Source organism: Myotis myotis, unplaced genomic scaffold, assembly GCF_014108235.1.
Source record: "Myotis myotis isolate mMyoMyo1 unplaced genomic scaffold, mMyoMyo1.p scaffold_m19_p_2, whole genome shotgun sequence".
NCBI classification, from domain to species: domain Eukaryota; kingdom Metazoa; phylum Chordata; class Mammalia; order Chiroptera; family Vespertilionidae; genus Myotis; species Myotis myotis.
Genome location: NW_023416324.1, coordinates 24806959 through 24834714, shown reverse-complemented (window position 1 = coordinate 24834714; position 27756 = coordinate 24806959). Strand labels below are relative to the sequence as shown.

At 42.6% G+C, this 27756-nt stretch overlaps 1 protein-coding gene and 1 long non-coding RNA gene across 2 annotated transcripts in view; both read right to left on the bottom strand.

Annotated features, from left to right (window-relative positions):
* The window catches only part of MACF1 (microtubule actin crosslinking factor 1), a 280203-nt gene extending 277862 nt beyond the window's left edge, over window positions 1–2341 (bottom strand). The window contains 1 exon segment of the mRNA XM_036348376.1: window positions 2269–2341. Coding sequence (XP_036204269.1) covers window positions 2269–2326 — 58 coding nt within the window. The 5' untranslated portion in view covers window positions 2327–2341.
* Window positions 2342–5792: 3451 nt separating this feature from the next.
* The window catches only part of LOC118675499, a 43674-nt gene continuing 21710 nt past the window's right edge, over window positions 5793–27756 (bottom strand). The window contains exon 2 of the long non-coding RNA XR_004973930.1: window positions 5793–6259. This is a non-coding gene — a long non-coding RNA (uncharacterized LOC118675499). The remainder of the gene's footprint in view (window positions 6260–27756) is intronic.

Genomic DNA, 27756 nt, shown 5'->3' with positions numbered 1-27756 from the left:
TCTTCTCTGATTTCAACCCCATATGGGACACTCCCCATGATAGTTCATCTAGGCTGTTATTCATTCCTAGTAAAGTCAGGGCAAAGGAAGGAGTGGGGGGACTTTATATGTGGGCTGAGAAAGCAAAGATTACCAAGCTTGTTTCAATATATCCTCTTCCAAAAGCAGAAATAACTCTTTGTAGGATGCAATTTTAAACCTCTACACCCCTGAGAGGGTCAAATCAAGAACCATTTGGTTCCATCAGCCCCACCAAGAATGTCAGGAGAGTTAAAGGAAACGGAGGACCAAAACAACCCTTTTATTAGGAAATAAAAAAGAATTCCTTCCTCCATGGATGTTTTATGGGAGGAATATAAGGAGGACCCTGCCACCAGTCAGACCTGCTCTTGTTCCTGAAGCACATACGGCAGAGGAGGACACAGTTATTAGTGGTGTGGTCTCCTGAGAACCTCAGGAATCTACTTGGGTCACTGCTAACCCTGATCCACAGAGGCTGTGGCCATCCTAGTGTGGCTAACTGCTCATCTAACAAAGGGGAACCAAAAGGAAAAGTTGTATTCCCTAATCCTATGGATAAGTAAATCTCCTATAGTTTCCATCCGCCACCTGTCCATCTTCAAAAAGCTCTGGCCTTTTATCAGAAGAATGATGCTAAAGGTTATAGGGAATAAAGCTACACTAAGGAACGTAGTATCCAAGGGGAGGCCTGGATATTCTACTCTGAGCCTCTTCTTCTACTGAAGGATTATGCAGGTTAAGTTTGATAATCCTTCCATGAGTTTTTTAAACACAGGAGGGAAGGGTTCTTGCTGTTGATTGGGTATCATTCCCAGAAATATAGAAGGATCCCTATAAGACAAGAAATAGGGCAAGAAAAAGGGGCCCTTGTATGGGATAAGGGTATGTTCTTGCACCAACCTTTATCCCCCAATAAGCCAGCCAAGCCTTAGGTATACCACTATACACCACTGAGAAACACCACTGGTTCATGTCCTCCCATCTCCCATCTCTTCCCCATGAGTCTGAATAAAGAAGTCCAGACTCTCTGCCCTCTCAAAACTTCCTTTGACTGGGAAACAACTGTTAATGTTACTCATTCTTGCTAAGGCCTGTCAAATGCATGATGAGCTTACAGAGCCCTGAACCTAAAAGAGGTTGGCTCCAGCTGTCGGAAGTTCTGAAATAAATGTTTCTATGGCATGGGGTGAGAAAGGGAAAGAGAAGCTAGAGATCAACAGAACAATATTTTATAGTTGTAACATACAAAGCTCTTCATATATATGACCTCTTAGAAATAGTTCTTCAACAGACAATGAAAGAAAGTAAAATATCTACAGACCCTGGCAGGATGGGAGTCCAGATATCCTGCCAGACCCCTCAACCTAGGAGAAGCTCACTTCATCCCTCTCCTCTCTCCACCTCCCCATACTCTCCCCACCTCCCCATGCTCTCCCCACACCTCATGGTTGCTCTGGGTCTGGAATCCTGACTGCTAATGAAAGAGGGATGGTCTGAGCATCTTCCTAAGCAAAAGAAAATAAAACCACCTATTAAGTAGAGGAGAAGTAAAAAGATTCCATTCATTTTCCTCCTTAACAGCCAAAGAGAGTCCTGCACTGTCACATCTGAGACCATTTTTCTCACCTATGGTGAGTGAGGAGTTTGCCAACCATGCAAAACAAACACTAAATAAATTATATTTATTAAGTATCATTTTAATAAAAAGTTACCTCCTTTAATGTCACTGATTTATCCTTTACAATGGCATCTCTGGCCTATCAACCTGCATTCCTCCTCCCCCCACAACCATTCCTGACTCCCTGTTCTCTCCAGATGGGACTCTGACTCACTGTAGACACAGGCAAGTGGAAAACCTGGCCCAAGAAACCTAGCTACACCTAGGTGAGGCTGCAGTGCCCGATGGCAAGAGCCTTCCACCCACATTGCCCAGGAAGTGCTCTAAGTTCTGCTGAGCTCAAGAGAGCAGGGACACTTATTCTCTGTCCCTTCAAGCAAGAGAACAGACTGCTGCTCAAGTAGCTGAGAGGATTCCCTCCCACCTACACACCCACAATCACATTTACAAACTCTATCTTTTCTATGTAATTGCCTAAACACACAAAAAATATGGCCAGCTCAGTGTAAGAGGGTTTTCTAAGTCCCGAAGGGACTGATGGAAAGTAAAGACCCCATACAGCACACACCACAGTAAGCGTTCACAGAACCAGCAAGGACAAAAGGCAGGGAGCCGCCGGCTTGTAATACCTCTAAGGTTGTTGAGTCCCTCCAAGAACTTCTGGTACTTGTAAGCGTTCATGGCCATGGCCGGGCCCAGCTGTGTTGGTTCAGTGGCTGGAAGCAGGCACCATGGCGCAGTGACAGCTGAGAAGTGAGAGTGTGCAAACCGACTGATCTCTCCTACAGCGTCTCCTAGCCCCCAAGAACTGGACTTTGACCACATTTACAAGTGACGTCACCAGAGAAGCCTCATTACATTACAGCCCTTTGTGCGCGCTCATTTGTTACAGTGAGCGGAAATACCTCCCCAGGAGAGGCCAGCCCCTCCTTTGTGCAAATGAGACAAGAGACCACAGCAGCCCCGGCCGATCATCTGCCACCTCATCTGCCACCTTCTCTCTAGACCCCAGTCCAGGCTCCACTGGGATTACTGCTCCTCTGGTTTAAACTCCAGGGAGAGAGGTTTAAATGCTTTTCAGGACACCAGTTAAGGGCTCATCTAACATTTGAGAATGAAACCTTTAAAGGGCCGCACTCACCGAAAGAATGCCACAACAGGAGCTCTTGGGCAAATATCACATGGCAATGGGACAGGTTTTACAAAATAAACAACTCTGCACTCTCCTTACAGCAGTCATGTTTACAGCCTGGAATACAGCCACACACAGACAAGACACTGAACGTCACACAGTCCAAGGCAAGGAGAGGAGAGAAACAGAAACTGGTAAGCCCACTCCGGAAGTGCTAAAAGCACAGGTCAGGGGGGCAGGACCTTCTCCATAGATAACCAGGGAGAAAATGCAGCCAGCACAACACCCACTTGCTCCCCACTCCAGGGCACTATTCGCTCAGCTGATTTGCATTAATGATTTCAGTAGCTGCTGTAAGTTTCATTCTACTCCACTGTGCCACACCTTTCCTTTAAAAACTGACAAAGTATGTTTGCTTTTATCATTTTTGAGGGCAAGAATATACTAGAGTTAGCTTAACCATAGTCTAAATCTAAATGTTTAACTCAAAGAATGCAGTTTATATGGAAAATAAAATTTACTCTAGTTTATGTATATAATTTTGTTATTGAAACTACCAGTGTATAAGTACAAGTTACTGAAAAAAACACAGAAATGATAGATGGCAAATATTAAGAAAAATTATAGATTTATATTTAATTTATAAGCAATTATTTCATATTTTTAGCTTACTTTGTTATACCTAAACCTAAGTTCTCTTATGTCTCTAGCACCAGAATGTAAAATATGCATATACTTATTATATAATAATATAACATTTGTCGTTAAAGTTATAGTTTAATATTAAAAATCTATTTGGGGAATTAAAACATTTTTTCATTCTATTCCATTACCCACAAAGAGATGGGACCCAATCCCCGCCCCCCAACAGGCTCTTAGGATAAGCTAAGATTATAGCCAGAGGAAATTTCTATAGCATTTCTGTTGTAAGGAATTCAAAGTGGCTCACCTGATTATACTCATCTTTAAGAATATTTTTATAAAAATAACTGTAAATTTTCATTTACAGATAAGAAAATAGAGGTTAAGCAACCTGTCCAAAAGTCACACATCAAGTCAATGAGAAAACATGGAAAGAACCTGTTTCCCAAACTTGAGCTTGGTATTCTGGCTCATCTTACCTTGACATCCTAGAAAACCATGAGCAACCAACCCAGTCAGACTCCACTGATTAACCAATCCCTCATAAGAGAGATAACCTCTCTCCAGGTCTGAAGTTTTTCAGAGCAACCTGCCATCCAGGCTGCTGTTCAGTGACTTGGGGTAGAACTCAGGGTGCAAAGTAAAACATTCCACAACACTCCCAATTACGCAGGGTAGATGCAGATGGACAAATGTATAACTAGCATTGTGAAAACAAAGGAAAAAGGGGGTATGCCCGCTTGAAAAGATCAGAGTAAATAATACCAACAGCTGCTATGATAATGGAAAGGGGGAAAGTACCGAAAAGGTGGCCGGCCACTGTGTGAAGATCTGAGTGTCAGAAGTTACATCAATACAGTACATAATTCCTTTTCTCAAAGAATAACTTAAAGGGTAAAATTAAAACGTCAAAAGGGAGTTTAATGCTTACAGAGCACAAATTAGACAGTGTAATACAGTTTAGAAAATATATATAAATTCTACAATATATTACTGTGAGAAACACAGTATTTCTGAGGTCGCCTAGTCCAAGAGACCAGGTACCTTGGAGCCATCTGGGAAAGAAGACTGTGGGTGAGAAAGACAAACATTAAATAACAGTTCAGATCATGTGTGCCTGTTTCTGATGTTATTCCACTATTTCTCCAGAAGAGTATGGGTAATAGAGTACGGTGGAAAAAACTTTGGTTGCAAGGTCAAGACACCAAGAGTCCAGAATCTATCTCAAGATCCAACTTTGCCACTAACTAGCTATGTGAGCAGGAGCCTGAAATTCCTATAAAAAATGCTAGTTCTTACCCCCCCCCCTTTTTTTAGGTCACTAACTCCAGTGAGAATTAAGTATGCTCTCCCAGAAAAGGGGACATATTCATCTACCTACAAACTTTTGTTTACAAGTGGAGAAAGGTCAATGAACTACAGGCAAAGAACCTCTGAACTGATCTCTAAGACTTCTTTGGTGTCCTGATCTGAAAGTAATTAATGTAGTGCAATCTATACCAATAAAAGGGTAATATGCTAATTAGACCAGGAGACCTTCCGGGCATCCTTCCGGACAAAGCCATGGTGGCAGGGCTGAGGCAAAGGTGGTTAGGGGCGATCAGGCCAGGAGGGGAGGGCAGTTGGGGGTGGTCAGGCTGGCAGGGGGTCAGTTGGGGGCAAGCAGGCCGGCAGGGGAAGCCAGTTTGGGGCAAGCAGGCCAGAGCAGGAGGGAGGTGGGGGGCAGTAGGGGGTGAGCAGGCCGGCGGGGGGGGGGGGGGGGGGCAGTTGGGGGCGAGCAGGTTGGTGGTGGCGGGGGGGGGCAGTTAGGGGCAATCAGGCTGGCAGGGGGTGGGGGCAGTTGGGGACGAGCAGGCCACCAGGCAGAGTGGTTAGGGGCGATCAGGCAGGCAGGCAGGTGAGCAGTTAGGAGCCAGCAGTCCTGGATTGCAAGGGGGATCCCAGATTGGAGAGGGTGCAGGCCAGGCTGAGGGATAACCCCCTGCCCCGTGCATGAATTTCATACACCAGGCCACTAGAGCAAATCTATATATATAAAAGCCTAAGCAACTGAACGACCAAAAGACCAGTTGACCGGTCGCTCTGATGCATACTGACCACCAGGGGACAGATGCTCAATGCACAGGATCGGGATCCATTCTGTCTGGATTGGGCCTGCGGGGATTGGGTTCCCTCCTGAATGGATCAGGCCTGCGGGGATCGGGCTCCCTCCTGTCTGGATTGGGCCTGCAGGGCTTGGGCCAAAACCAGCTATCCCACATCCCCCAAGAAGTCCCGGGTTGCAAGAGGGTACAGGCCAGGCCAAGGGACGTCACCAGTGCACATATCCGTGCACCGGGCCTCTAGTATAAGTAAAGAAAAGAACAAGGTTTAAAGGAATTATCCATTAGCCAGGAAAGATCTGGATTTAATGCCACTGTAAAATTCTATCAGAAACTCCTCCCAACCCAGGAAGAAAAAAAACAGCCCAGACAACAGGAATCTAATGGCAGGAACAACTGACATTTAAAATAGCCACTTGAACTAAGTGCATTTAAAAGACAACATATGTTAGCTTGTCATTTCCTCTGTGTGTTTCACCATATCAGATAAAAATATAACAAAAACAAGGATGTTTGGAATTATGAAGTGAGTGATGGTTCCGATGGGAGGTTCTCGGGAAGGGGGAGGGGTGCAGCGGCCTGGACTCCAGTTGTATTCTCGCAGACAATGCACCTTTTCCTGGGAATCAGAGCATTCCAAAGCACGGTAGTATACTACGTCCATACGCTTTTCCGGACCGTTCATCTTTTATCCTCCAATAGGTTCCAGTGAATGTACCCTCAGGTGGTAAGAGACATCCTGCCCTAAATTCCAGAGAGAGACAGACAAATGTGAAAGGCTTGAGATCTGGCAGTCCAATAGGCACTCTCTGGCCAGCTGCTGACAAAGCAGGGGAGGCCATGCTGTCTCCAACAGCTTTTACCAAGGCACAGACACCTAAGAGCTGAGTGAAACTTGACTGAATGCAGACAGATCAGGAAGTCCAGACTACAGTGTATGAGGTGTGGTCCTTAGGGCTTCTGACTCTATAATGACAAAGACAATTAAAAAGCTGCCCTGCCTTGCCCTGCCCTGGCGTGGGCTCAGGAATGCCAGAGCCCAGGGGAAGAAAAGGCCTGAGTCAGGTTCAGTATATTACTCCTAAAACAGGTGGGCAAGTCTGCCAGCAAAGACTTAGTAACTAAGGAGAAAGTTCTAAACCCATGAGGAGATAATAAAAACTATCTTGGAGTTCCCCCAAACCATCTAGAAATCAAACCTTCCATAATTCCTTTTAAGCAATCTTTCTCCTAAAAATAAAGGTCGTCCTCCCACAAGCCCCTCATATCAGGGGTCAGTGAAACTAAATCTGAATAGTCACTTTAAGAAATTTGCCCAATCACTCATTCATACATTTGTTGCATACTAACCATGCAAGCACCCAGCACTAACCTAAGTGCTAGGAACATAGAACTCAGTCTAATGAGAGAGAACAGGGTGAAAAAGCAATGAATTTGTCTCCTCGGATTCAGAGGAGATAAGGGTCATGAGTGGTCAAACTGAGGGCACAGCTGACACCCAACTGCTCATTCTCTAGACCAGCCCTGAAGACAAGAGGCTTAGAGACATGAAAGGTAACCCCGCTCATATAAATACATCCATTTTCTCTGAGGGAGAACTGACACCCTACAGCCAGTTGCCACTATTACCCCAAAGCAGCTGCTGACCCAGGAAGACAGCAAAAATGTCTCCAGTGACTTAAGAAGCCAGCAACAAAAGCAGGTGCCAGGTTCATGGCCCTATTCAGGGAACAACAAAGATCACTTTCTTCATTGTTTCCCCCTGGCAGCAGTGTCTGAAGCAGGGAGGGGTTGAATTACACCTTGTCCCTCTGGTCTGCTAGACAGAAAATGAGTTCGCCATCTGAAGAAAGGGTTGTGCCCAGGGCCAAAGCTCTCTCTGCAGGGCTGAAGAACAGAAGACAAAAGAAGTCAGACCTCACATGCTTAGAAGGAGAGGGCTGAAATGGCAAGACCAAAGGAGGCTTTAACTGAAACGAAGTGCAGGTTTGACCACAAGTGTCCGAGGAGTTTTGCCCACTCTGCGCTCACCCTAAGGCAGGGGTCCTCAAACTACGGCCCGCGGGCCACATGCGGCCCACCGAGAACATTTATCTGGCCCGCCGGGTGTTTTTGCCGCCGCTGCCTGTCCTGCTTAGCAGCCGACTTGTCCGGGCCCGCAGTGCGCATGTGTGGAATGTCGGCAGGACAGTGAACTGGCCCCCTGTTTAAAAAGTTTGAGGACGTCTGCCTAAGGCCTAGAGAGGTTCTTTTTGTGGATCAGACCAATATATACACCACAGGGCTCGTACTTAGGCTACAGACCCTCAAATAAGTCCTCTCTCCTTGATCCTTTTCTTTTGGCTCTGTAGTCCCTGGAGAAATGGGCGAGTCCTATGAATCCTCTCCTCCCGCGGTGACCAAACAAGGTAAAACTAAGCAGTTGGGAGGGAAGGCAAAAATGCCTGTTCTTCGGGTGAACCTGTACCTGCATGACCTCAGATCATAGCCTGACTTGAAACTAAGGTTCTCCTCTGTTTATAAATGCCTCATTCCTGGGCGTTCTGAGCACCTAAATAAAAGATCACAGGCAAGAGGCACCTACCACTGGACGGAGGTTACAGACCTTTAGAAGAGAGGTAGGAGGGGAGGAAATTCATCTCAACAAAAGCACACTGAAACAGATACAGGAATCCAGGTGTAATAGAGATCAACAGCTTCCCCCACTCCCTCAAGGACAGTTTTTCTCACGAACTCCATCAGGACCCAGCCAGAGGACATGGCTGCAAATCCAAGTCAGTTAAAGGAAGGCCCCTGCTAAGCAGTCACATTCAGTTATTTTGACAAACCCGGGAACGGGGGGAGGAGTGCTTGCTGGCTCAGTTCACCTGAGTTATACTCCACCAACAAACAAAACAAGCCTCCAAAAAGGACACCAACTTCCAGTAGCATTCCTTTGTTGCTTTGAGCAGAGGAAGAAGGCAAAATAAATATTTTTGAGAAGTCAGATTCTAGACACTATAAATAGCATAATGGAATTTTCTTCTGAAGCTGTCTTTTGCTAATAATGAGGTGACTTTTTTTTTTTAAGTTCAAGATAGACTGTATAGTAATGACTCCAGGATGGCAGAGTATGGGTTCTAAGAAACTTATTACTCTTGCATCTAAAAGAACATTCTGCAGAAAGACATCACATTGTTAAGGTAGAACCTCAATGAAAGTGTCAACATCTGTTTAATGAGTAGCAGTGTACCTGCTATAGTATTATCATACTTATCTATATACTTTAAATATTCATAATAAAAAACTTAAAGCAATGGATGAAATCATCCATGAAATCTAGAAATATGGCCGGAACCGGTTTGGCTCAGTGGATAGAGCGTCGGCCTGTGGACTGAAAGGTCCCAGGTTCGATTCCGGTCAAGGGCATGTACCTGGGTTGCGGGCACATCCCCAGTGGGAGATGTGCAAGAGGCAGCTGATCGATGTTTCTAACTCTCTATCTCTCTCCCTTCCTCTCTGTAAAAAAATCAATAAAATATATTTTTAAAAAAAACACAAAAAAACCTAGAAATATGCAAAACCTTTGATTCTGCAAGTCTACACCTAAGAATTTTTCCTAAAGATATACATATGCGCCCTAACCGGTTTGGCTCAGTGGATAGGGCATCAGCCTGCCGACTCAAGGGTCCCAGGTTCGATTCCGGTCAAGGGCATGTACCTGGGTTGCGGGCACATCCCCAGTAGGGAGTGTGCAGGAGGCAGTTGATCGGTGTTTCTCTCTCATCGATGTTTCTAACTCTCTATCCCTCTCCCTTCCTCTCTGTAAAAAATCAATAAAATATATTTTTTAAAAAAGATATACATATGCAGGGGGGGTGGGAGTGGCGGGGGAGGGGTCAATGGGAGAAAAAGGAGACATATGTAATACTTTAAACAATAAAAAAGATAACCGATATACGTATTTCTTAATTTCTGAATTATTTGCTCATTTTCCAAAATTTGCATTGAGATGTTTGTTTCTTAATTATTAATAAGATTTTTTAAATGTTTTGATATTAACTCATACCTTAAATGCTACAATGATCTACTGTCAGTTGTGGTGTTTTTTTCATTTCTAAGTATTAGGGTTTTTTTGTTTTGTTTTTATTTTTTTTATTATCTAAAATTTTACATATGTCTCCTTTTTCCCCAATTAAAACCACCACTCCCCTGCCCCCGAGCCATTCCCACCAGGGCAAGCCCCCACCGCCCCAGTGTCTGTGTCCATTGGTTATGCTAACATGCATGCATACAAGTCCTTTGGTTGCTCTCTAACCCCCTCCTCCCCTTACTGTCAGTTGTTTGTCTTTTACTGTGTTTGACCTGATTTTTATTGTTTGACCTGATTTTTATGTAATAAAATATAAAAATTTTGAGGGGTTAGAAATTGTTATGTAATACATTTTTTAATGAGTTTCTTATGTGATCAATAATCTGTTTTCTAAATTACTTGAAACTTACTAACATTAAATGAATTAATAAAAAATTTACAGATCAAGTTAATAAAGTAAACACTTTTTTAAAAAGATATACATATGCAAAGTGACAAGTATACAACGAAGTTTTTCATTATAGCACTCTGTAATAGCAAAAGATGGGCAACACCCTAACTGTTCATCAGTAGAGAACTGGCTAAGTAAATGATAGCATATTCATATGACAGAATAATAAGCATGGAGGGAAAAAAGAGGTCTTTATGGGCAGATATGGTCTTTATGAGTTGATATGGATGAATCTCCAAGATTAAAAAAAAAAAGGTCAAAACAGAGTATATGTTAGCTCTCAATTATATTTTTTAAAGAAGAAGAATGAATAATAGAATTTAGGTTCCATAAAGACATGGATTTTTACCTATTTATATATTCACTGTTTATCCCCAGAGCCTTGCATAGTACCTGGCACATACCAGTACTCAATAAATATTTGCCAAATTAATTTTTTAATTCATAAGATATGTGAATTAATAAGTGCACATATCATCTATGGAAAGAAGCGTAAGAAACCGATAATACTGATTGTCTTCAGGGAGGAGAAAAGGATGGCTGGGGTGAAAACAGATTTTTCACTGTAGATACAGTTTGTACCTTTTGAATATTCAATTATGTGGATGTGTTACTTAGTCAGAAAATAAATGAAAGTTAAAAATTTGAGGTTCTGTATCCTGATCCCAGCACTGCCACTGGCCACATACCCTTCTCACACAATTATTCATACATTCTACAAGCCTACACCCTGTACCCCTGCCCTGTGCAAATTCTGTAGAACACTGACATGAACTCAGTCATTTTCCTCAAACAGCCTACAATCTAGTGAAGGAGATAAACAAGTGACCCAACACACGATATAGTGAGGCTGATATTGATAAAAGTGCACAGGAAAAAATGGGGTGGGGGGCATGGACATCCAGGAAAGGCTTCTGGAAGGAGATGATGTTAGAACTGGGACTACAGTGAATTAGATTAATGGGGACAGGAGTGTTGTAGACAGTGGAAACAACGAAGAAACACGAAAGATAATGCACTGAAGGAACATACAATACTTTGATATGGATGGAGTACAGGTACTCTCAATCCTGGAAGGATGGCGGCAGGACATGAAAGCTTTGCATGTGATGCTACAGAAATCACAGTTCAACCTAAAGATAACGGAAAGCCACTGAAAAGTTTAGCTTAGGAATGACTACTCTTTTATGATCAAATTTTAATTTTAGAAAGACTACCTAGCAGTAATGAAAAGGAGGGAAACAAGACGAAGGCAGGGGGACCGTTTAGGAAACTGTTATGGTTATATGCTGAGAAACAACAGAATCTGAACTAAGGAAGTATTTGGGATGGGAAGAAAGAAAGGGATGTGAGAGCTGAAGTAGAATGATACAGATAAAAGGTTTCCTGGGGTGAAGAAAAGCGTTCAGTTTGGAACATGTTGAGTAAAAGATACCTATACAATACCCAAAAGAAGCCCTCCGGTACTGAGAGATAAGTGTCCGGAGCTCAGGAGAGAGATCTGGCCCGGAGATCTGAGCCAGCCGTTGAAGCCATAAGTGTAAATAAGGTCACTCAAAGGTCAGGCAAGATTAGGGTTGAGCCCTAGCCAGTGTGCCTCAATTGGTTGAAGCTTCATCCCGTTTACCTAAAAGGGCTCAATTCCCGGTCATGGGCACACCCCGAGGCTGCAGGTTTGATCCCCATCAGGGCGCACTCAGGAGGTGGCTGATGTTTCTCTTCCCCCCCACCCCGCCGCTTTCCTTACTCTAGCCTTTTTTCCCCTTTTTTTAAGATTGGGGCTGAGAAATTACCATTGGATTTGGCAATTAGGAGGTGATTGTTGAACTTGACAATAGCAATTTCAGGAGAGTGGACAGGGTTGGAAGCCAAAGGGCAGGTATATATACCACTCTTAAGAATCTTGGGAGAGCCCTGGCTGGTTTGGCTCAGTGGATAGAGCGTCAGCCTGCGGACTGAAGGGTCCCAGGTTCGATTCTGGTCAAGGGCATTAAAAAAAAAAAAAAAAGAATCTTGGGAGAAACAAAGAACATGGCTACAAAAGGGGATTCTCACTTAACATGTCTTGTATTCTATTTCCTCTCCCATAATACATCTGTATATTATTTTAAGTAAAACAAGTAGGGAAATGCACATAAAATAGTGTTAGCACTTTTTTGGGTATTAGGTACTGAATGATAATAATGCAGGGTGTTATTATTACTACATTAAAGTTGGTTCCATTTACTCCATAAATCACCAAATATTTGGACACTTATATGCAAAATACAGAGCTGGCAATGTGGGAGGTAACATGTAGTTTATGATACAGTATTCAACCTCCAGGGGCTTCTAGTCTCATAGAAGAGAATAATGCATACATATAAGTAGGATATTAAAGTACAATATAAGTGATAAAGAAAAAAATGACCATTAGCATTTAGGAAACTAGGAACTAACTTCCAGAGGGGTGATCAGAAGGTTTCCTAGAGGGCTTTGAAGTAGATTGTGAACAATGGGTGAAATATATGGCAGATGCAGTGAGCGAATGAGGTGCTCCAGGAGGACGGTCTTGTCTGGCTTGGATGTGAGGAGGCAGTTGGCGAGGAGGCTGGAAAGGTTATTATGGAGAGCTTTAAACACCAGGCTGAGGAGACTGAGCCCTGCCTCTCTTCTAATTGCTGCTCTGCAGTGCCAACTGTCTGCAGGGCATTTCCACCTGAGCATGCCATGACAACTAGAGCTCAATTTATTAAAAGTGAATCCACATCTGGCCTCCCTAAATCAATGCCTCCTTTTAATTTCCCACTTTGAGTAATGGCACCACCCTTTAAACAACCCACTATCAAGTCCTATCAGTTCTTACAGATGCCTCTTGCAGTCAACTTTTTTATTCAACAGTCAGCCTCTCCTTGTCTAAGCCTCATTATCTCTCACCTGGATTGCTAAAATAGCCTCAAAAAAATGGGTTCCCTCCTTCTCATCCAATTCATGCTGCTCGTGCTGTCAGATAAATCTTCATAAAACACAGCCTTAATTAAATAATTCCCATACATAAAACCTCCAACACAAAACCTACCATAGAAAAAAATTTTCAGTGAGGTATAACAACTCAACAACATGGTGCAACTTTTGTGGAGAGTACTTTAGCAAAATGTATCTAAAATTTTTAAAGTGTGCAATGACTTTCAATGCAGTAATCTCGCTTTTAGAAATTTATATAAAAGAAATGTCGTTAAGTGTGAAAATACACACACACAGTATATTCATTTCATTGTTTATAACGCCAATGCGAAATTACCTAAAAGTCCAACAATAGTGGACTGACCCAAGTGCAGTCACCCACATAAGAGACTATTGACAGCAATATAAACTATTAAGTTGATACATACTTTTTGACACAGAAAGATTTTCACCCTACAGTAAGTGAAGAAAATAAGTTACAGTTTACTTTTACAAAATATGTCTGTACATGTATATATTTGCAGAAGAAGATGTCTGAAAGAAAATATAGCAAAATGTTTACAATGGTTATACAAAAATAGTGGGATTTTTAGGTAACTTTAATTTTATAGTTTTGCTTATTATTTTATAATTTTCATATAATAAACATGGTTATTTTGTGAAACAGAGGGTGAGAGAGTGTACCACAACCAATATCCAACAGTAGCATAGCTCTTTAGACTTCCCAAACGTCCTTTTTCTGAAGCCTGCAAGAACTTTATATACAACCCAAAAATTCAACCAATTGTTATGGCACCAAAGAAACAAGGATGAAGAAGGTACAGTGTGCCCTCATTGAACGCATGATCTAGAGGAGTCAGATAATTGTAAAATAATATGACAAAGGGTCGCATAAAGTACCATGAGAACTCAAGTGAGGAGATAAAGTTCTCCTGGTTGAGGTAGGAGGAAAGAAGCTGGAACACCATAAAAAGCTAACTAATTCTGAGCTGGAATGAAAAATTACAGTATGAGCAAGAATCTGTGAGGCAGATAAAGTAGAGAGAACACCCAAGGCATCGGAAACAGCATAAACAAGGGATGAAACTGAGAATCAAACCCATGCTAAGAAGCCTGAACTTTACCTGTGAATGAAGAGAAAGCAGTGAGCACTGGAATTTTTAAGAAGGGACTAGAGGCCCGGTGCACGAAATTATGCATGGATGGGTAGTGTCCCTAGGCCTGGCCAGCAATCAGGGCCAATCAGGGCCTTCCTGCTGCCAGCCAGGGCCTCCCTTCGTTCTGCGCCGCCCCCTGGTGGTCAGCACACATCATAGTGAGCAATTGAACTCCTGGTCTCCCTGTCGAACTCCCAAAGGGACACTTTGCATATATATTAGCCTTTTATATATGTAGATAGAAGATATGGCATGGTCACTGGCAATAAGCCAAAGATGATGGAGATCTAAAATAGGGCCATGGGTCCAGTCAGGATGCATGGGAAAGGATGGGTATTGAGATGCTTCTGAGGCAGAACAAACATGTAGTATCCAACTGAATGTGGAGAACGAAGAAAGGGAAAAAAACACAAACAAACAACTGAATTTCCTAGTTTGGGCAAATAGGTGGAGAGTAATCTGAGACAGGGTACATACGAAGAGAAGCAGGTTTGGGCAGGGGAAAGTAGGGGAATGATGATAAGCTTGGTATTTGATATGTTACATTAAAATTTCTGTAGACTTCAAAGTGGAAAAGGACAGTAGTTATCTGAAAATACAAGTTAGAACTTCAAAGAAAAGTTCATATTTAGAGATTTTGGTTTGAGAATCATCACTGTACACATAGACAAAGTTGATAAATAAAATCACCAGAGTAGATAAACTCATCCAGGGAGAGCATACAGAATGAGGTGGGGGTAAGAAGTGCAAATAGTGTCAAATGCTGTGACAGGATCAAACAGCATGAGAACTGAAAGAGAAATTGAATTCTGCAAATAAGTTGTCACCAGTGAGAGGGAATTCAGTTGGGACACTGGGCACAAAAGCCAGGCGACAGTGGATCAAAATGACTAAAAGAATGTAAGAAAGGCTATTAAAGAGGGTTAGTGAATTTTTTAAAAAAAGAACATTAGTTTGAAAAACAGACAAGCTTAAAATAACTTTTTTCTTAGAATAGAGAAAAACCTACACATATCTATAAGGAGTCACTAGTGAGGATACAAACATGTACAAGCCCAGAGGCCTGCTCCTAAATTATAAGGAGTGAGGCGAGGACTAGAGAAGATTACAGATAAATTGAGAGACAGAGCTGTGGAAAGTAAAAGGCTAAATAACATGTTGAGAATTTACGAGGTAAGGTGGAATAGCAAGTTTGAGGAGAGTGGTGAAAGTCTGGAATAGCTGCTGTGGGGAAAAGGAATGGGAGTCAACCAGAAGAGAAAAGAAAGATTTCAGGGCAGGGTTGAAAATCAAGCTGGAGCTAGAGCTCATAAATATGTAAAGGAGTCAGTCAGCACAATGCTATGTAGTAGAACTCAGTTGCTCATGGAGAAAGTGAACGTGGGTCCAGCTCTGGGGAAAGGAAAGGAAGGTGTGGCAGAAAGAGACCAGAATGCCAGTGCAAATGCTGTCCATAGGACAGGTAGGGAAGGCGAGGACACCGTAAAGGGGGTGGCTGGGAAAGGAGCAGAGCCCAGGTTTCGGGGGTATTAAGGAACAGTAGTGGACGAAAGGAGGTTGTGACGAGACTCATATTTCCAGGAGGGGAGCATTTTAGGTCACCTCAAATACTCTTCCCTAAGAAACTTAGCCATCTACAAGAACAAAATAGGGGCCATGCTGACTTCTAAGTCATGCCTGCCTGATATGTTAACTAGTTCTTCCAACGGGGCTGACGCCTCCAAGGCTGTTAGAAGGAATCCCAATGAGAAGATGGCAGGACTGAGTTCTCTCTCCTAAGCTGCTTCCTTCCAGAACTCTAAGATTTTGATCTGGATGTCTGAGCACTATGTCAGTAACTGTTCTTTTTGTTGACTGGGAGATTATTGCAGTTGTCATGTGTGTGGAGTTGCTGAAAATAAACCTTTAAGAAACTGCCTAATTGCTACTTTAGCAATTCCCTCTGGGTCCCAGTGCCAGCTGATGCAGGACAAGAGTCGTCCTTCTCAAGGCCTTGGATCCTTCCCTCAGTGCTGAAGTACGACTATAAGGACAATAATGCAGCATAATAATCACATTCAACAGGGAAGCAGAGGTAGGGGTCTGCTAATAAGGTCAGTGACATCCAGGAGGTGGGAAAGTGAGTTCACTTCCTTTCACTGCAAAAACTGAATCTAACCCTTGTACCACATGGACAGGAAAACCTCAACTTGCTACTCACTTGTTCCCTAAAGATCTGGGCTCCCATCCAGCCTGTCCAAGAAGAAAGAGATTAGATTCCTTTCAGAGGGGCTACAAATGAACCAGAATATTGCCACCAAGAGGGATTGTTGGCTTATAGTGCTGATTCACTCTAAGCAGCCCAACTTCCTTTCAAACCTTCTCCTACTACCCAAATGACAAAGGGTATGATGATTATAAAACGTATTTCTTATATTAAAGTACACTGATGGAAGGAATGGGAATTCACGAGTTAGTTGGTTATCTGGATAAACATCTGGAATTTGGCCCCCACATCAGCCTGGCCAGCCATTCCATTTGGACTGAGACAAAAAAAGTAACTCCAAATGTTTGTTTAATGCAGCTCTGTTTTACCTTCACATGGGTCACCGCCTTCTTTTGCTCACAAACACTTAATTGTCTCTAAAAAGTAGGTCAGCGCCTTGTGGAACAAGCTGGAAGGGGAGCTAAGACCCAGCCTTCCACTCCAACAGTAGAGGCCCAAGCCGTGTCTAGGAGACCAAGACCAGTCAACAACGCACCATGCCAAGAGCACTTGAGGTGCTCAGGCGGCAACCTGGCTACTGCCATTCCCAGGTGGTGATTCAGCAGACTGGGAGAGCAGACGACGCCCAGGGTGCGGGTCTGAGGTTCATGTGAGCCCCAAGAAAAACGTATCCCACTCTGATGGCTAATGAGGTGTCCCTAATAATCCCCGAATGGAGGGAGCAAGAGGTGAACAATCAGAATGCTAAACTCTTCCCCACTGTCCATATGGTCCCTTCTGTAGAATACCAAGCATTGCTCAACCATAAATGGAGCTGTCTGAAATTCTCCTCACTCCTTCTCCAAAATATTTTGTTCGGGACACCCAAAAATAAACACTGCTCCTTACCCATGAGCTAGAGGTACATTCTTAGCACTGAAAGCTATCATTCAGGCATGCCTGATGAAGAAGGGGTTAAAATTTTTGCACATGATACATCTTGTTCCTAGGCCCAAATACTCCATCCACCCAAAACCCTAAGGTGAGAGAGACTCTCCCCTCAAACCCCCTCCAACCTCTAACTTGCTAGTTCACTAAATATAGGATATCGCTTAAAAGTCAAAAAGAAGGGGCCCAGGGAGATGAGGCAACACAGGGCTGGCAGTTTGGGAAACAGCTAACGGAGGGCCAGCTGTCCAGCTGGCTCTGGAATCTGAAAACTTCCAAACCTAACAACTGCCTTTCTCAGCAACAATCAAAAGTATGTGAATCAGCTGTGGAGGATAGCGGCTGCAGAGCCCAGCTTCAGACGCCAGTAGCAAACTACTTCCTTCGCCACTGTTCCCCAGAAAGAGCAAACTGCCAGTAAACTCACCTCCTGACCAGCTACCAGTGCGAAGGAAGGAATGGGAAGAGTAGTTATCTCTCTTTCTTAGTATCTACCCATCTATCTCCCTCTCCTGTTCTTCCCTCCTCTCTCCCTCCATCCCTCCCTCCAATTCTCTTGTAAAATCTAAACCATTGGCAACTCCAATCTTTCTAAATTCTGACTATATAACTTTGCATTATCTTCTCCCATGTACCTCTCCTCTTCCCCATCCCCTACTACCTTCCTGCCCCACAACATACACACACTTCACCTCTAAGTACTTTAGAGTCAGAACTACATGAAATAATATCTGATTTCACACCAGTTTTTATTTATTATATATTTAAATCTAGTCTTTGTAACTATATTGTAAAATCTACAAAGGAAAAAAACCATGTCTTATCACCAGTACTGTAGCTAATACTGCATGTTTACTAAGCACCATTCTAAGCATTTTACATGTATTATTTCATTCAATCTCTATTAAGAATCCTATATTGTGGGTGCTATCAGCATAGCCACTTTACAGATAAGAACTGAAGCACGGAAAGGTTAAAGAACTTGCCCAAGTTCATCGTAAATGGCAAAGCTGAGATTCAAACCCTGGTAGCTTAACCAGAGTCCATGCTCTTACTACACAGTGGTCTGAGACCAGTGGCATCAGAATCTACTGGGAACTTGTTAAAACTACCAATTCTCAAGCCCCACCCCAGACTTACTGAATCAGAACCTGGAGATCTGACCCAGCAATCTGTGTTTTTGTTTTTGTTTAATATTTTTTTATTGATTTTAGAGACGAAGGGAGAGAGATAAGAGAGACAGAAACATCAATGATGAGAGAGAATCACTGATTACCTGCCTTTTGCATACCCCACACGGGATCGAGCCCGAAACCCGGGCATGTGCCTTGACAGGGAGTCAAACCATGACCTCTGGGTTCATAGGGTCTACACTCAACCACTGAGCCACACTGCCCAGGCAGCAGCAATCTGTGTTTTAACAAGCCCTCCAGGTGATTCTGATGCAGGCTAAAGTTTGAGAACCACTGCTCTCCAATACAAAACCTTCATAAGCCATGCTGCTTCTGCTTTTCTTTATTTGAGCCACACCCAAGACAGAAAGAAGTCTAGAAGGAACTGAATAGTATAAAAATATCCTGAACAACTGATTATGGCATAATGGTTAAGAGGGCATGCAGATTCCAGAGCTGATTGCCTGTCAGTGTAAAATTTAGCTCTGCTACTTACCACCTGTGTGGCCTTGGGCAAGTCACTTAGCCTTCCTGTTCCTGTCTCATCAAGTGTAAAATGGAGATAAAAACAGTAACTACCTTTTTGTTGTTGGAAGCACTGAATGAGTTAATATCATGTCTTATTAACTACTAGAGGCCCAGCGCACGAAATTCGTGCATGGGTAAGGTCCCTAGGCCTGGCCTGCAATCAGAGCTGATCTTCCCCGGCTGCCCTGCCCTCCCCCTGCCACCACCAACAGTCACCTTCTGTGTGTGGGGCGACCAGCGGGGCGATCAGGGCCCCACTTGCTCGCACCCACCTTGGCCTGGTGCCACCGCATCCGCCACCACCCACCCCCGGTTTCCCGTTCCCCATGGGGCAATCAGAACCTGCCGGCCGGGGGAGGGACCGAAAGGTTGGCTGGGGGCGGCTCCTGCGTTGAGCGTCTTCCCCCTGATGGTCAGTGTGCATCATAGCAACTGATCATTCCGCCATCCGGTCAATTTGTATATTATGCTTTTATATGTATAGAAGATGGTCTTTGGTCCACTTTACCATTAAATTCAATAAATCTTTATTAGGCATCAATATGCCAGGCACCATGCTAGGCATATGCATTCATCAACATCTCCCCAACTCATCATCAGACTTACAATACATGTTTATTGATGCCTTATTATATGCAATACTCTATGCTATGAATATCAGGGTCATAAAGAACAAGGCACTGCCCTAGCCAGTTTGGCTCAATGGATAGAGCTTCGGCCTGCAAACTGAAGGGTCCCAGGTTCAATTCTGGTCAAGGGCACATACCTTGGTTGCACGCTCCTCCTTGACCAGGGCCCATTCAGGAGGCAACCAACTGCGATGTCACATCAATGTTTCTCTCTGTCTTTCCCTCTCCCATTCTCTCTAAAAAAAATCAATGGAAAAATATCCTCAGGAGAGGATTAAAAAAAAAAAACAAGGCATTAAGCCTTCCTTCAAGAACAGCACAAAGTAGCAAGCCAGATATGACATTTACACGAGTAATAACTGTTAACACAGTGGCAAGGGGTAAGAATCATAAGATAGCATTGTTTGGTGGAAAGAACATGGGGTATGAGGTCATAGGATCTAAATTCAGTGCTAGCTGTGTTACCCTCAGGCCAGTCTCTTAACTTTTGTGAGCCTTCATTTCCTCAGCTGCAACACAGGAACGATAATCCGTGAGGCTCAAAGGAGCTAATATATGCCAAAGCACTTTTGTAAAAGGCTGTGTGAATGTTAGTTGTCAGTTGTTATTACTATGACTTTTAAGTGAATTTCTTTCAATAATATTATGTAAGTTCAGAAAGATGGTCTGACTTGTACCTGAAGGATCATAAAGGCTGTGTGCACACAGTGTGACATTTAAGGTGAATACAGAGGGACAAATAAGATGTAGAGCTGAAAGGAAAAGCCAGGTAGATGGAACAGCATGAGCAAGGCATAGAAGTAGGAAAACATGAGGCATATATAGGAAAGGCACTAGTTCATTTTAGCTGGAATGTAAAGATTGGGAGGTAACACTTAAAATGTAGGCAAAGAGCAAACAAGGCCGGGGTGTGAGGGAGGGGAGAACCTATTTACTTTTCCCTCTATAAGCATCTTTGGTAATTGGAGCAGGAGTAATGATAAAGCAGGTGGTTAGAATTAGTTTAAGAATTTATCTGTGGCCGAAACCGGTTTGGCTCAGTGGATGGAGCGTCGGCTTGCGGACTGAAAGGTCCCAGGTTCGATTCCGGTCAAGGGCATGTACCTGGGTTGCGGGCACATCCCCAGTAGGAGATGTGCAGGAGGCAGCTGATCGATGTTTCTCACTCATCGATGTTTCTAACTCTCTCTCTCTCTCCCTTCCTCTCTGTAAAAAATCAATAAAATATATTTTAAAAAAAAAAAGAATTTATCTGTGAATCTGAAGTAAGAGCAAGATATGTGGCAGGCGTGGAAAATGGAATACCTATAATTATGTAGGTTTGTGCAGGGGCCAATCTGAAAATGATACTGTTATCTCTCATCAGAAATTCCGGAGCTTTGGCCTGTAGGGCCCTTCAGCATCATTATTCAAGAGAAGGCTGTGTTTACCTAACAGCAGCTACAAAGTGAACTGGAAAAGTTCAACCAACCCTCTTGGCCAATTTTCAAGTGTTTGTTGGTACCTCTACTCAAATAAATATGAAGTACATTCACTTTGTTTTGGTTTTTGTTTTGTTTTCACTTGTAATTTTTGTACAAAAAAAAAAGTATCAACAAGATCCTTGAATGACAGGTAGTACGTAGTCTAGAGTGGCACTAATCTGTTGATACAGAGATTGAGGCTTCCAATAGATTTTTTTTCAGACAAATTTTTAAAGCTTTATATATGTTGACATACTTGAATGAAATAATCTAGTAATTCTTACTTGGCAAAGAGTACCTGAAAAAAAATAAATTTAACAAACCTTGAAGAAAATTCATTTTTATCAACAAAAAGTAAATACAACTTCTTGATCATGCCAAATATTTTATATTTAAAATCCAACTAGCAGTTTTGCATAAAGAAAATTGCATAAGAGAAAAATATTAACTTTCCAAGGAGCAAGTCAAAGTTTGAAAATCAAGCCTGACACGCTTATGCTTGTCTCTGCTCCAGTGTCATACAAGTGCCCCCTACTGTCGTTCATATTTAATCTGTTTCTCCAAAAGAGATTTTTTTAGATACTCTCCTGTAGTGGCTTTCACAAACCATAAACATAATTCTTTAGTCATATGTACGTAAACAATTATAACTAGCTAATACTGTGATCCTTATTAGTTTAATATAGAATTCACTATTATGATGACAACATAAAAAAATCTTGAATAGCCGAAACCGGTTTGGCTCAGTGGATAGAGCGTCGGCCTGCGGACTGAAAGGTCCCAGGTTCGATTCCGGTCAAGGGCATGTAGCTGGGTTTCGGGCACATCCCCAGTAGGAGATGTGCAGGAGGCAGCTGATCGATGTTTCTCTCTCATCAATGTTTCTAACTCTCTATCCCTCTCCCTTCCTCTCTGTAAAAAATCAATAAAATATATTTAAAAAAAAAAAAATCTTGAATAGCTTTTAAAAGAAAACTGGTATCTAGGTATTGGAGGGTGGAAGGAAATATGAAGGTTGGCGTATTTGGGTGAGGAACTGCACTGAGGAGATGTGTCCTTGTATCCATGACACAAGAGGGAAAATAACCCCAGTGACACCGCAGTCCCCTTAAGCATAAAGAGGGGACGAGGGACAAATCAGTTTAAAACCACCCTTTAACCCCCTAAAAACAAACAGGAGAGTCCACATATAGGGATCCAGGAGTTTGGAAGGGCTGCCTCTCCTTCTCAACCTCTATCCCCTATGTTCAGCATAAGTTCAGGAGGCAGAAGCCTGGGCTCTTGAACTTTTCCAGGTCTGACTCAGGCCTGCTGATGGGCAGAGAAGTCATACTTGGAGTACAAACCCCTTCTGCTAAGGTTCTTTATGCTTCAGTTCCCTTGGAGACTTATTCTGGTGGTGGGCTGGGTTGAGGGAAAATAAAGGAGAGCATGTATCTTCTGTATTGTATCAACTGCCAATGATAGGGTATGGGTGTGCATATATGTATGTGTGTACATGTATGTGTACATACACGTGTGTGTGCTAGTATATATGTCCTAGAAATCCTACCTTGGCAAGCCAGGCTGACACACAGCTGGCCATTCATTGAGCTCACCACCCCACGGCTATAATGCAATTCGCCCCCCAGCCCTGACCTGTGTGAAACAAACCAGTCTAGGTATGTGACAACACAGCAAGGGTCCCATTCATAGTACTAGTAAAAGGAGCGGGAGGGAAGCAAGGCTGGAGAGCTACAGGCAGTACAGAGCAGTCTATCCTTGGGAAAAATTAGGCTAGAAAACAATATTTTTTCCATAGATTTTTGCCAGGTCCACCTCTGTGGGCTCCACTAGGTCCATCACATGTCATGCACCTATAAAAAGAGGTGCCACAGCCCTAACCAGTTTGGCTCAGTGGATAGAGCGTCGGCCTGCGGACTGAAGGGTCCTGGGTTTGAGTCCGGTCAAGGGCATGTACCTTGGTTGCAGGCACATCCCCAGTAGGAGGTGTGCAGGAGGCAGCTGATCGATGTTTCTCTCTCATCAATGTTTCTAACTCTCTATCCCTCTCCCTTCCTCTCTGTAAAATATCAATAAAATATATTAAAAAAAAAAAAAAAGAGGTGCCACACCAAAACCTAGAGAGATGAAGTCAACACACAAGCAATGGTTTCTTCCTTCACTTCATCCTTCTCCTCACACTTTGGGAGCTCTAACTACAGAGAATCAATCCAACAACACTACTATTAAAAACAATCAGTGTTAGCAAGTGTCCATCAAAAGATGAATGAATAAACAAAATGAGGTATATACAAACAAAGGAATATCATTCCGTCTTACAAAGGAATAAAACTCTAACATAAATAAACATAAATAAACCTTGAAGACATTATGCTAATAATGCCAGTCACAAAAGGATAAATATTGTATGATTCCACTTATATGAAGTACCTAGAGAAGTCAAATTCATAAAGTCAAAAAGTAAAATTAGCCCTAACCGGTTTGGCTCAGTGGATAGAGCGTCGGCCTGCGGACTGAAGGGTCCCAGGTTCGATTCCAGTCAAGGGCATGTACCTTGGTTGCGGGCACATCCCCAGTAGGAGATGTGCAGGAGGCAGCTGATCGATGTTTCTCTCTCATCGATTGTTTCTCACTCTCTATTCTTCTCCCTTCCTCTCTGTAAAAAATCAATAAAATATATATATTTTTTTTTAAAAAAGTAAAATTATGTGTGCTAGGGGCTGGGGGAGGAGTAGGGGTGTTATTGTTTAATGGGTATGGAATTTAAGTTAGGGAAGATAAAGTTCTGGAGATGGATGGTGGTAATGGCTACACAACAGTGTGAATTCAGTTAATGCATTAAACTGTACACTTAAAAACATTTAAAGTAGTAAACTTTATGTTATGTATATTTTACCACAATGAAAAAATCGTATTGTTATTATGACTCTTACTAATAAAAAGCTACAATTACATACATACTATGTGCCAAGCAACATGCTTTACATATATTAACTCGTTTAACCTTTACAAAAACACTCCAAGATAGTTATTATCAACATTTTGCAAATTAAGGAATTTAAAAAAAGCACATATAGCTCAGAGGTTAAGTGATTGTCCAAGGTCACAGAGCCAGTAAATACCAGAACCAGGATTCCAACACCTACCCCCTTTCCACCGTAAAACGCTGCTTCCACCCTAAAGGAGAAATATACCTGATAGTATAAAATAGCCACAAATCACAAAAGCCCTGAAGCAAGGAGAAAGGGCACATGGTCAGAAACAGAGATAAAAGTAAGAATTCACAATCATGTGGCACATAAGGTCATTTCCCTCAACAACGGACAGCATATACAATGGTGATTTTATAAGAGTATAATGGAGCTGAAAAATTCCTGTTTACTAGTGCCATTATAGCCTTCGTGACACGGAAGCACAACACGGTACTCATGTATAAAATATAGTACATACAATTAGGTACATAATACTTGATAATAAATGACTGTTACAGGCTTATGTAATATTCTATATGTTTTGGCATTATTTTAGAGTGTACTCTTTCTACTTATTAAAAAAAAAGTTTAAGTTTCCTGTAAAACTGTGCCACGTAATGCTGGAAGCAGCCTCATGCGTTTCATGTTTACTGCCTCTCTTACTGCACTTTCTCTTGTGCTTGATTTAATCCCATGTTGCATTATACAGTAACATGGTGCACTGGCTTGAAGCTTTGCAGCAGTAGGCTGTACTATCGAGCCTAGGTGTGTAGTCTAGACCATCTAGGTTGGTGTAAGTGTCTATGATGTTCACACGATGAGGAAATCTCCTAATGACACACTTCTCTGAGCATATTGCCATCCTTAAGTGGGGCATGATAGTACTGTTAAAAGTTAGGTGCAGCCCTGACTGGTTTGGCTCAATGGATAGAGCGTCAGCCTGTGGACTGAAGGGTCCCGGGTTCGATTCCAGTCAAGGGCATGTACCTTGGTTGCGGGCATATCCCCAGTGGGGGGTGTGCAGGAGGCAGCTGATCGATGTTCCTCTCTCATCGATGTTTCTAACTCTTTATCCCTCTCTCTTCCTCGCTGTAAAAAATCAATAAAATATATTTTTTTTAAAAAGTTAGGTGCATACTCACTAATTCCACTCTTTAAGAACTTTAAACACACCAATTACCTACCTAGCCATTTAAAACCCCAGCAAACTAGGAAAAGCTGTGTGTGTTACCCACAAAACCCAAAAATGACATTTCTCATAACCTACCAAGCAATGTTCTATTTTATAAAAATGTTAAGGACTTCTCCAAGGTCAGGAAAGAAAATATAAGAGTTAGTGTATTGCAAAAGTAAACCCCAACTCCCCAAACTTTAAGCAGAGCTTCGCTAGAAGCAAAGGGGATCACAATGAACCCCTCTCCACTCTTCTCTTTCCTAGTCCTCTTTCTACTCTCCTGATGGATCAGGAACAGGCCAGCTCTTGGTTAGAAAAACAGAAGCTGCTGTTAGGTCCACAGGTGGAGCTACTTCATATTGACTGGCTCCCACCCCACCCCCACTCCCAGAGAGGAAACTGAAGGGGCTGCTTGTGAGGGCAGAAGACAGGAAATCTGGACAGCCAGCCAGCTTCTAGTCCAAGCCTGTGTCCTTCAGTCAGGGCTAAGGGGGCATCCTACCAGGTTCTGTGCCAAGGGTGGTGTCACTTCCACCAGGAACTAAGTTACTGCCTAGCAGATTTAGGCACCAAAAGGGCTGATCAGAGAATGTGGTGAGAGTGGAATCCAGAGCATGTAGGTCCCCATAAGTGACCAGGTTTTTCGACTGAAGTGGGAGAAGGGGCTCTCCCAACACCACAGGTTAGGGAGGAAAGAGATTCAAAGCAATCCCTTTAGGTCCAATGTCTCTCCCAGGGGAATAAGGAAGCTTGGTCTCATATAATGCTTTGAATTCCTCAAATGAAAGCTGTTCTGCTGAAAACAAAAGCAGCTTCCTTCCTACGCCCACACCCCAATTGATTTATAGTCAGCAAGTGTCTCCTGCTACTCAGAAAATAGGCTATCAAACAGGAAATGAAAAAATATCCATTTCTTTCAGAAGGAAGGGGAGGAAACACATCCATATGGAGACAGGAAATCAGCTGATCAGGGTCCAAGCCATGCTCAGGGAAATGACTGTCCCCTTCTCAAGGTAGGGGGCTGTGCAAAGCCTAGTCCTCTCAGGCTTCAGTTACTCCCTAAGTAAGAATTTCCAAGCCTGAGCCATCTTGTTACAGATAGTTACTAGTTTAAAGGGGAAAATAAAGGCACCTTATGCACTGCCACCAACCAAAAGCACATCTTCATAAACTACCTATTTTTTTGCTCATGGAAAAAAGGAGAAGAGCAAAAAGTAATGTTTGCACAATACTCAGAGAAACCTCAAGGGACACTTGCCAACAGCTACAGGTGACCCCAATATTTAAAGTCTGCATCCACCCAATCTGAGGTTGTGGCTGGGTGTGGGATACAACCCAGAGAAGAGGTGGAGACTTTCTTGTTTGCCAACAGCAATCATCATAATAACAGCTTTACGTTTCCACAGTGCCTGGCTAACAGGGGCTCAAAGCTTTCTCTCCCTACCCCCAACCTAATCCTGAGGCCCTCCCTTTGCTGAATCCCTCCATTCAAGCAGGATAGGAAGGTAGTTGGTGCTACAAAAAGGTCACAGCAACTAGAAGCCTTGTCCAAGGTCATTAGCTAATCAGATGGAACTAACACAATTTCCAAATGTTTTTCCATGTAAAGGAATAATGCAAACAACTGTTTCTCAAGAAATACTTAGGCAATAAAAATGTCTATGTCCTATCTACAAAAAGTTATTTCTTTATCCATCTCTCCTATCTCTTCTTTATACTATCTCCCAACTCAATTATGCTAAACATGCATTTGCCTATAGTTAATGCATTTAAAGTTTCCCTCCACTATTCAACTCAACAAACATTTATAAACACTTTGAGTTGGGCACTATGCTAAGCACAAGGGACACAAAGAGGAATGAGATGCTATCTCAGCTCTCAAGATATCAGAGTCTTACGGAGAACAGAAAGACAAACAACTGTTTTTCAGAGGAGCCGGTGACATCAAAAAGGAAGAATACATGCTTAGAATTCTCTAGTTCTCAAGCCCATACCATCTAGGGAGATTTGGTTTGGCCAGTTTCTCAAGGAACCTTTCTCTCAAGGAACCTCTGAAAATATTTTTACTTTCTTCAGTCCCAACTTAACAACTCCAAATGATGCTACTCAAAATGCCAATGTTGTTATTGTATGACATGTAAAAACAAGAACACCACCATAATGGAAGAGAACTCTTGAGTTAGCTCTCTGAGGAAACCCTGCAGAACCACACCTAGAGAACGACCTGAACAATGAAGTGAGTGTACTCACTTTTCCCATTGTTCATCCCTCTCAAAGCCACATAATGGGACATGTAGGAAGACTTATCTGAAGGAAGATGAAGAAGTAGACACCAAAACCCACATTATTCCCATGGACCAAAACTCTCCAAGACAGTCTCAGTAACATCATAATGTTCAATGATCTACAAAAAGTAATTTAGCATTGTTATTCCCTCCAGATTAGCATGCAGCAAAATCATCCCACAAAAAGTAGGGAGGCATCTAGCCAAAAATAATACTTTTTTTTTTTAATTTTAGAGATTTTTATTGATTTTAGAGAGAA